The 11,067-nt window shown below is 41.6% G+C and overlaps 1 protein-coding gene across 1 annotated transcript; it reads left to right on the top strand.

Annotated features, from left to right (window-relative positions):
* Positions 1-421: 421 nt before the first annotated feature.
* Positions 422-10,575, top strand: IFIT5 (interferon induced protein with tetratricopeptide repeats 5). The gene is made up of 2 exons (XM_090277992.1): positions 422-664; positions 9,073-10,575. The coding sequence occupies exons 1-2, from the start codon at positions 660-662 to the stop codon at positions 10,514-10,516; spliced, it is 1,449 nt and encodes a 482-aa protein (XP_090134118.1). The 5' UTR covers positions 422-659; the 3' UTR covers positions 10,517-10,575.
* The last annotated feature ends 492 nt before the right edge of the window (positions 10,576-11,067 follow it).

The following is an 11,067-nucleotide window of genomic DNA, read 5'->3' as shown; positions in this document are numbered from 1 at the left end:
ATTTGGCAGTACCTACAAAAATTTTAAATATATACACATTTTGACCCAAAATTTTATTTACTCAATGAAAATAATGGCACAGTTGCACACCATTGCAATGTTGCAGGCACATACTTCAGTTTCAGCTTAGGATGCACAAAGCTGGAGAAAGTATCACTGCCACTCTTACAACAAAAATAACAATGAACAATCTCCTGTCGTTTTAAGTTTTTTTAGAAAAAGGTTAATCGAGTGGCACAGGGACCTGAAGAAACCAAGGTCCAGAGGCCCAGCTGCAAATCCAACCCAAACGACCCAATGGTCTGCAGAGATCTCCCTGCGGCCTGTACGTCCAGCTCCCGGACCAGAGTGGGCGGGGGGCGGGGGGTCCGCGCTCCGCCCTTCCAGCAAGTTTCCGTTTCCTGGAGCTGGACTCCGCCTAGTCGGTATCACATTCCCTTTCTAGTTTCCTTCCCCTCTCCAGTCCTGCCTTTAACAAAGACCAACGCCCTGGCACGACCCGCCGCCGCAGACGCGCGCCTCGCTGTCCTCGTGGGAAGCACCACCGCCCATCAGCGGCCCGTCGTACGCGCACAGGCTCTGCAGCGCAGCAGCCCGGTCCTGGGGACAAACCCGAGGGGACTGCCGCCTGCCAGGACGAGTCGCGCAGCCCAGCCACCATGAGGTAAAGGCTTTTCCCGCTTCTCCACCCAAACTCGGCGTAGGCCTTTGTTTCAAACCAGTGTGTTTCTTTTATTCCGATTCCAACGCAGCGCTGCGCCCCCGTGTAGAGGCCGAGCCCCACGCTCCGAGCAGCCAGGCAGCTGGCTTGGGACGCTCCCCAGGTGCTCTGCCCAGGTCCTGGGCGTGTGAAATCAGGCCTATCGAGGAGGGTGTCCAAGTGGCCCGGTCGGGCAATGTGTGTGGGCGACACGCCCCGGAGGCTTGTCCTCTTCCTGCGGCTGCAGCGGTGACCGAGCTCGGTGACTGAGGGCCGAGGGCCGTTCCGCGGAGTGTCTACGTGGCACGGGTCTCGGTAGGCCCGTCGCCTTCCTGCGCTCCCCAGGACTGCAGCTGCCATTCCCTCATTTGGGCAGATGCAGTTTGGCCGCAGCTCCAGGCTGCACGTTTGTCCCCTACTGCCATTTTGCCTTTCTGATTTTTGGGTCTGAGTTCTTCCCTTTCTGTGAGCCACCTTTGATCCACGTACAGGTTTTTACTGTTCCACCCAATCCGCTATTTTGTGAGGATTTCTTTATCCGTCTCCTTTACTAATTTATGGCGATGGTGACTTTTTCTCACCCTCTTTGGTATCCCAGGGCGTGGTTACTGAACCGTTTGCATTTATTAAGTTGAGGAATGAGAGGTTAAGATCTTGAGCTCTTGAAACAGATAACCCTTTGTTCTACTAGTTGGGTGATCCAAGGCAAGAGTTTTTGAAACTCGGTGAATATCTTTCTTAGCTGTAAAAAATTAATGGCATCCATCTCTTAGGGTTAATTGCTTAGCAAACCGTATTTGACTAATAATAACAAGCCCCTAACCTGTAACGTTTGTAAGAAGGGAGGGAGGAATTAAGAAGGGCCTGAAGAAACAAGGAGGGAAAGCGAAGTGCACCATATACGTATATATGTAGGGTGTGGTGAGAGGGGTGGACCCCATTGGAAACTCTCCCACGGACAATGAAAGACTGCATCTTCCTGGGGGGAAAATTACGGATAGATAAATTTTGCTTCTTTAGGTGTAATAGCCTGTCTCTGCCAGCTTTCCAGAGAACAAGTTAAAAAATTAAGTAGACAGCTTAAAAAGTAAAACTTCTCATGACCAGCCAGTGGGCAGAACACTTAAGTGGCTGAATGAATGCCCTCACATCCACTATCATAATACCCCAGGCAGCCCTCCTCACGGTCTCTGGGCTGGGCTGGTAGAAACCCACAGAGCAGAGGCAGTGCAGTGTTCATTTTACTCTGTGGTGGATCTAGGCAGGCTGGTAAGGGCATGGCAAGTCTAGCCTATGATTTTGGTGCAGTTACAGCAAGAAGAGGACCAAGTACCAAGGGGGAATCATACCAGGTTTCCCGGTGAGAACCATAGGAAACAGTTTAAAACCTATTTTCAAAATCCAAACATGGAACCAGACAGAGAGCATGCCAAGATTAAAAGGTAGGAGAGGGAAGACTGAAGTGGGGAGAAGTGGGGCCATTAGCAGGAAGGGAAAAACTATCAAGAATTCCTTCATCTGAAATTCAGGTGCTTTCGTGCTAAGCCTACATCTCTGCCAGTATGTAACTTCATTCATTCATTCAACAAATATTTATTTCTTGAGCTTCTATTATACGCCTGGAATAATAATGCTAGGGACACAGTTGAAAAAGTCAGAATAATGTCTATTCTCATGGGGCTTACATTTGCATGGGGGAAGTAGACAAATAGGTAAGTGAGTAAATAATCAGCATAACTCAGAAAGTAGCAAGAGCTATAAGGAAAATAAATAGTGTAATGACCAAGGAGGGATCTAGAATGGAGAAGGCTATTGTAGATAGCTCTGCTTCGGGCAGCCTCTCAAATGGGGAATATTTGAGCTGAGCTATGGGAAAGAGAGAGTCACTCAAAGACATAGGACCAGAACATTCCAAACAGATTTTGTAAAAGCCCTGGAACTTGATATGTTCACAATAGGAAGGTCAGTATGTCTAAAACAGCGCATGAGGAGGGAGAGTAGTAGGAGAGAAGGTTGGATGGGTAGATAGGGCCTTGCAGTACGTGCCTGGATGAGAATCTCTAAGGGTGTCTGGAAGCCATTGGAGATTTTAAGACTGACGTCATCTAGTTTATATTTTCAAAAGTTTACTAGTACTATATGGAGACCAAGCAGAGAGACCAGATTTTTGCCCCAGCTCAGAGGGGAGTTAATTGTGGTTTAGACTAGGTAAACAGCACTGGAAATGGAGAAGAGTGGGCGGATTTGGATGTAGGGTTGAGAGACGAGGAATCAAAGATTATTCAAGTTATTTGACCTGTGGAACTAAAAGGTGCCCAACAAGGTGGGGAAGACTGAGAGGGGAACAGACTCAAGGGATCCAAATTTCTGTATTGGCTATGTTTATTTGAGATGCCATTTGGACTTCTAATTAATTGTATATGTGAACTAAAGAATTAGATAAGCCTGGAATTCAGGGGAGAGATTAGAGATAGAATAATTTGGAAGAGCATCAGCATATGCAACAGAAAGTCTAATTGGATTGTGGGGAAAAGTATTTTAGTTCACTTATCTTAATAATAATGATAACTATATCTTTGTTAGCTAAGATTTTTTGCACTTCCTTTGGATTACTTTTAACATACTCTTTTCCCAGCTCTTGTTTGACTCACTTATTATCCCTAAATAAATATCTCCCTCTGCCACTCCCTATTTGAAACACTGTGAAGCACATCCTGCCGAGAAGTAGCTCCATCTCAAAACACTTCCAACAAAGTAGAATGCTGTGACTTTCAGGGCTCTTATATGAAATTGTTCTCTTAACATGAGGCCTTTAAATGTCTGGTATGTTTTTTCTAATGGTCAGTCACACAAACCTCTTACCTGCTCTTTAAGCCACTCTAAAATCCCTTCCTGTTTTCTCTTTGGGCCTTCCTGAGGCAAAGTGAATTTTACATACATTAGATATATTCTATGTTTTGAAGCAAACCATTCTGAAAAAAAACCCCCAACCCTCCAATTTGTATATTAGGTAGTACACTATAATGGTTGAAAGGCATAGCTTTTGAATCATCCATTTTATAACTGTGTAACCTTAGACACATTATTTAAACTCTACTTGCTAGTCCTCGTCCATAAAATACTGAAAGTAATAAAAGATTTTTATAAAAATAAAATTAATTTATAAAAAGTGGTTGGCACACTGCCTGGCATGTAGCAAACCATCAATGAAAGGTGGCTTTAGTTATTTACATTTTTTTATTTTTTTGAGTACTCATGATTCTAGACAGTATATTATAAATAGTGTATTTTTATACTCTTAAATTTGTAGTGATCCCGGGTTATAAGCATAAAGTTGTTTTTCAAATATATCCTTGTTTGCCATTTAATTTACCTCTTCGCCTTGAATAAAACAAGAGAAATTTCAAATTAAATGAGAGCTCTGACCTGTTGGGCTTGAGGCCTTTTTAACCATTAAGGCCCAGTGTCTCTGTCTCATATAGTAGCCACCAGTCTTATGTGACTATGAAAGTTAATTCAAGAAATAGAACTAAAAATTGAGTTTCTTCATTATACTAACTGCATTTCAAGAGATCAGTGACCATGTGTTACTAGTGTCTACCATGTTGTAGAACATTTTCATCATGGCAGGAAGTTCTATTGGAAACCTCTAGTCTAGAACCTGCAGTCACTAATATGTGGGATCTATCTATATGGTATGTGTGTATTTATATACACAAACAGAGAAAGAGAATAAATATGAAAAAATTATATAACTGAAATTAACAATAAGCTAGTTTAAATGTCTACTAAATATAATGTAAAGGCAACTATTAATGTTTACATTTAGTATTTATAAAAACTGGAAGACATTTTGCTGAATAGTACATTAGATTATAAATATGAAATAGCTTTATTTTTCTAATGAGTACTACTAATTGTGCAATAAATCCAGTTCTCTATAATTTTTTTGTCACTTGGCTACTAGGATAGCCTCTTTCCAGTTCCTAAAGGCTCAGCCCAATTCAGTTTAATCTGATATGTGATTAAAGTACTCTTCCCTCCTTTTCAACCCCCAGTGAATATTGATATCAGTGCTTTGAAGAACAGGGAAATGTGATAGACCAGACTTTAGGATGACTGGCATGGTGGGGTGAAGCTTTATCTGTGGTGGGCGGCAGGGGGTCTTCAGAGAGCTGAGATTTGAGCCAAAGGCCAGAATTATGAGAATAAATAAGCCCTAGAATTCTCTTAGGAAAAGTTCACAGAAGAAGGGAATAAAAAGAAGGTACAGCTGCCCTGAGGTAGGTACATAGTTGGCATAAGAAATAATAAACAATAAAGATTTTTTAAAGGCCAGTATGGCTGGAGTGCATGCATGAGGCCAGAGAAGTAGACATGGGCCGGACGATGGAGAGCATAGCAGCCATGGTTAGGAGTTGGGTCTGGAGATAAAGATTCGAGTATTAACAGTAAGAAGCTTTGCTTCTACTTTATATTCCACCTTTCTTGCAATTATCCCCCCTCTCTCCCAGGAGCATTATATTCTCCCTTAATACTAGATCGTTCCCGTTGGTATATCATTAAGTCATTAAAAATATCACGATAACGTTTTTAGGACAATTCCCCCAGCCTCCCTCTGGCTGGAACTCTATTGCTCTACTCCCTTCACAGTAAAATTCCTTGTTAAGAGTGGCCTGTATTCCCCATATCCGCTTTGTCACCTCTCATTATTCCCTCACCCCACACCAGTAATGCTTTCATCCTGACCCTTCTATTAAAACCCTTCCCTAGGTTCCCCACAACTTTACTCCTGCCAGAAAAAGTGATCTCTTCTGTTCTAACCTCTTGAGTCATTTTACCCATTGAATATGCATCTTTCCGTCTTGAAGTAAATCTTTCTTCTTAGGCTTTCATGACACCAAGTTTCTTGAACTTCCTGCTCCCTCACTGATGATTCTTTCCCGGTCCTTCTACTCTGCTTGACAGCTTAGTGTTTGACCTTCTTCTCTGTCTGTGCTCACTCCTAAGGTAATTTCATTCTAGATCTCGTGGTTTTAAAGTTCATCTGCATGCCCATGACTTTTAAGTTTTATGTCCCGAGTTCCAGCTTCCCTCCTCCTCATCTCCAGAATTTTCTTCATCAACATCCAGCTTCATTCTTGTCGTTTTCACTTGACTGTTTAATAGACATCCCAGAATCAACATGTCCAATAGTCGTCTTTGACTTAGCCATGCAGCTCCTGACGTCAAAAGCATAGGAATCGTCCTTGCTTCCCTCTTCCCGCCACGGCCCTCCCCACACCCAGTCCATCAGAAAGACCTGTCAGCTCTGCCCCCCAAATAGAACCATCCAGTCCACACTAACCCACTGCTACAACCCAGGTGTAAGCTTACATCATCTCTCCCCAGATTCCTTCAACAGCTGCTTTCATGTCTCTCAGGGAGATATGCTCTGGCCATGCTGCGTCAGTTTTAACTGCCTGCCATTTCCCTCTCCTGCTTCATTTTTCGCCTTTACATTTACTACTATCTCATGTACTCTATATTTTTGTTTGTTTTTTGGTCTTTTTATGGCACACCCCACCACCCCTTGTTAGAAGATGTAAACTGTCCAAGTGAGGACATTTTCTTCCGTTTTGTTCACTGCTCTTTTGCCAACACTTAGAACAGTGCCCTGCATATAGTAGGTTCTCAATAAATGTTGAATAAATAGCTTTCCCACTAGTTTCCCAACTTCCTCTCTCAACCCTTTATTGTCCATTTTCCACAGAGCATCCAGAGCGATCTTTTAAAGCCTAAATCAAATTTCATTTCCCTACTTAAAAATTTTTCTCCAATGGTTTCCCATTGCAATTAGAATGAAATTTAAATAGTCTGTCCCTGCCTACTACTTCCTCCTTATCTCCTGAAACTCTCCTTTTTGTTTATGCTTCAGCCACACTTTTTTCTGCCCCCCGAACACTTCAAATTTGCTTCCACATCAGGGCCTTTGCACTCGTTGGTACCTCAGCCCAAACCAGGGTTTCTAGCCTCAGTATTGTTGACATTTTGGACTGGATTTTTCTTGGTTGCTGGGGTTGACCTGTGTATTATAGGGTTATTTAGCAGTATTCCTGGCCTTGATCCTGTAGATGCTAGTAACCATTCCTTCTGTGGTGACAATCAAAATAGTCTCCACACATGACCAAAAGTCCTCTGGGAGGCAAGATCACCCTAGTTGAGAAGAACTGGCTTAGACTGTTCTGCCCTCAGATCTTTTATGACAGCCTCCTTTGCATTGTTGAGATCTTACTTTAGTTGCCCTTTTTTAGAAGGGCTGTTCCTTGACAATTATAACTAAAGTACCGCGCCCCCAGCATGTAATCTCATTTCTCACTTATTACTATCTGGAATTATGTTGTTCATTGATTTGTATACATGTTTATTTTCTGTAAATACCTTTTATTCCCCCAGAATGGAATTACCATGAAGAAAGGACCTTTTCTATCTTGTTCATTACTATATCCACTACAACTAGAATACTGCCTCACATGCACGAGGTGATCAGTAAATGTTCGTTCATGGAAATATTACTAGAGTTCCCCTAAACATTTGTATAAATACATTTACGTTGTACATACAAAGGGAGGCCCTGTGTGCAGCACAAAAGGAAATACACATACACACTATACGCGGTTCATCCCATAATTAGAGCATTTCCCTTGTTGAAACAAACCCTAAGTAATGTTTTATACGTTTCTTATGACCTTTAATTTTCACCACTAGTAGATTTAGAAAAACTTTTCTTATTGCCTCATCATCACTATCAGCCAAACAAATAAAACTAGATGTATTAATGAGGACTTTGTCAGTTGCGCACAGTAGAAACCCAGTTCAAACTGGCTTAAGCAAGAAGAGAGAGAGAGATTATTTGCCTAAGTAAGTAGAAATTCATGGGTAGATAAGGCGATCCTGGCAAGACTGAATCTGGTTATTTAGTCAGTATCATTAGCTGTCTGTCTTTTTTCCTGTCTAAGCTCTGCTGTCCTCTTGTTAGATTCTTTCCCAGGCAGTCTCTTCCCAAGAGTTTGGAAAGATGGCCACTCCAAACTTATATTTTACCAGTTAAAAATATTTAGAAGGAAGAGAGATCGTTTCAGTGAAGTCCCATTTTAGCAAAGTTATATTTTAATTGACCATTCTTTAAATAAATCACTGTGACCAAGAAATGGCTAGAGTATGTGCCTTCCCACAGACTGAAGTGAAGGGTGGACACCTCTCTCAAATCACATGGACTGAGAGTAGGGTGAGAGGTGGTTCCACAGAGGAAAACCAAAAGAAGGGTCCTCCCCAAGTAAAAACCACAGGTGGCCACATCACTAGACTATGTACCCTTTCTGGATCACGTCCATGGAACTTAATCGAAATGCTGAGTTGCAATTGACTGTTACTTATAATATAAACTCTATAAGCAGGGGCTGTGTCTTGTTCACAGTTACATCCCCAGGTTGTTCAGAAGATCTTGCACAGAAAAGGCTCTCGGTAATAAATATTTCCAATCTCTTCCTTCCCCCTTTGTCTTCCTAGCTCAGAGGCAGTGTTTCTAGTGGGCCTTGCAGAGATTACAGTGTGCCTTGCACAAGAAGTATTTGAATGTTAAAGGAAACGATAAGTTAATAATAGCTGTCAGCCTTTATTGTTGTCTGCAACCCTAAGAGGTCAGAAGGATGTGGTACTTACATGAAAACTTAAGTTTTGTGTTTTCCCCAACTTTTTCTAAATCCATTATACTCTTTTAATCTCTCTCAAACTTATGCTTTTCCCCATCTCTTGGTATGCCTGTTCTTTTCTGTGCCTTTTCTCTCTGTAGGCTCCCCTCCCTTCATTCCTTTCCTTCCTTCCTCCCTCCCTCCTTCTCTCCCTCTCTCCCTTTTTCTTCATAAATGATATATTTGTGTGGTTTCTCTGTCTCCTTCCATGTACTTCTTTTTCTTATTTCTCATCCTCTTTTTGTCTCCCTTCACTACTCATAATACAGAAATAATACTTTTATAATTATTGGTTATATATATATTTATTGTTCTTAATTTTTGAGGGTAGTAAATAAAACATCTAAATTCCCCTCTCTAAAATAGGTGGTCCTTGTGGGATAGGGACTGCCAAAAGGAAGTAGACACCATGTAACATAGAAAATGCTGTCATCCCTAGAAGTTTGCAATAAATAATGGGAATTTAATGAAATGTATTAGGACATAACTGTACACAGGAAATTAGTGTGAAGTTATAGGAGCCTATGCTTTAACTATAAGATCAGCTAAAAGATAAAATTGGTTATTAAGCAAAGAACAGTATTTAACATTTTAAAATTGTTTCCTTTATTCAAAAATTAAAAAGGATTTTATCTTTGACAGTGAGATTCCTAAGGACTCCTTGAAGGCCATTCTGCTGGAGCTAGAATGTCACTTTACATGGAATTTACTTAAGGAAGACATTGATCTGTTTGAAGTGGAAGATACAATAGGGCAGCAGCTTGAATTTCTTACCACAAAATCCAGACTCACTCTTTATAACTTATTGGCCTATGTGAAACACCTAAAAGGGCAAAATAAAGACGCCCTAGAGTGCTTGGGACAAGCAGAAGAAATAATCCAGCGGGAACACTCAGACAAAGAAGAAGTACGGAGTCTGGTCACGTGGGGAAATTACGCCTGGGTGTATTACCACATGGACCAGCTTAACGAAGCTCAGAAGTATACAGACAAGGTAGGCGAGGTCTGCAAGAAAATGTCCAGTCCTTTTAACCACAAAATGGAGTGTCCTGAGATTGACTGTGAGAAAGGGTGGGCACTTCTGAAATTCGGGGGGAAGTATTACCAAAAGGCCAAAGTAGCTTTTGAGAAGGCTCTGGAAGCGGAACCGGACAATCCAGAGTTTAACATTGGCTATGCCATTACAGTGTATCGACTGGATGATTCTGACAGAGAAGGGTCCGTAAAGAGCTTTTCTCTGGGCCCTCTGAGGAAGGCTGTTACCCTGAACCCAGATAACACCTACATTAAGGTTTTTCTGGCACTGAAACTTCAAGATGTACATGCAGAAGCTGAAGGTGAAAAGTATATTGAAGAAATCCTGGACCAGATATCTTCTGAACCTTATGTCCTACGTTACGCAGCCAAATTCTACAGGAGGAAAAATTCCTGGGACAAAGCTCTGGAACTTCTGACAAAGGCTCTGGAGGTGACGCCAACCTCGTCTTTCCTGCATCACCAGATGGGACTGTGCCATAGGGCACAAATGATCCAAATCAAGAAGGCCACGCGCAACAGGCCTAAAGGAAAAGATAAGCTGAAAGTCGACGGGCTGATCGCGTCTGCTATATTTCACTTCAAGGCAGCTGTGGAACGAGACTCTATGTTTGCATTTGCCTACACAGACCTGGCTAACATGTATGCTGAGGGAGGCCAGTATAGCAATGCTGAGGACATTTTCCAGAAAGCCCTCCGTCTGGAGAACATAACCGATGACCACAAACATCAGATCCACTACCATTATGGCCGCTTTCAGGAGTTTCACCGTAAATCAGAAAATACTGCCATCCACCATTACTTAGAAGCCTTGAAGGTCAAAGACAGGTCGTCCCTACGCACCAAACTGACAAGTGCTCTGAAGAAATTGGCCACCAAGAGACTTAGTCACAATGCTTCAGACGTGCAGAGTTTAAGTGCCCTAGGGTTTGTTTACAAGCTGGAGGGAGAAAAGAGGCAAGCTGCTGAGTATTATGAGAGGGCCCAAAAGATAGATCCAGAAAATGCAGAATTCCTTTCTGCTCTCTGTGAGCTGCGACTTTCCATTTAACTACATTCTCTAGGAGATCAGTTTTAAAGCTCTTCTCTTAATGTTGGGTCCTTATATTTTTGTTTTAATCCATTCATTACAGGGTCAGTTTTGAGTGAATCTTCATTGTGTACCAGGTATCTTGTTAAATACTTTATATACATTATGAATCATTTGCTGTTCTACTTTTTCATTAAAATACTATAATTCATTAAGAGACAGCAACATTCCAGCTGTTGTAAAAATGGCATGGCCATTATGATTGTAATACCCTTTATCTCTGCTATTTGTAATAATGTTCTGATTAAGTTTTGTCAAATTTCCCATATTACTCATGCAGTGAGAATAATAACAGTACATAAATCTTTGACATCTAGGTCAGGAACACTGTGTCAGGGGTGCAAACTTTTATTGGTTAAGTTCTTAATTATGTAGCTTACAAAGCATGGAATCTTCCAGCTACAGATGTTCTGACTTTGATGAGGATATTTAACCTAAATATTAACCTAAAGAATCCTCTTTGCTGGAAGAAAAACGTTCATAATAAAAAGTTTGTCATTTCTGATGACTGC

Source organism: Furipterus horrens, unplaced genomic scaffold (assembly GCF_987537825.1).
Source record: "Furipterus horrens unplaced genomic scaffold, mFurHor1.1.pri manual_scaffold_5, whole genome shotgun sequence".
NCBI classification, from domain to species: domain Eukaryota; kingdom Metazoa; phylum Chordata; class Mammalia; order Chiroptera; family Furipteridae; genus Furipterus; species Furipterus horrens.
Note: the sequence above shows the minus strand (reverse complement) of the source record. Positions and strands in the feature narration are given on the sequence as shown.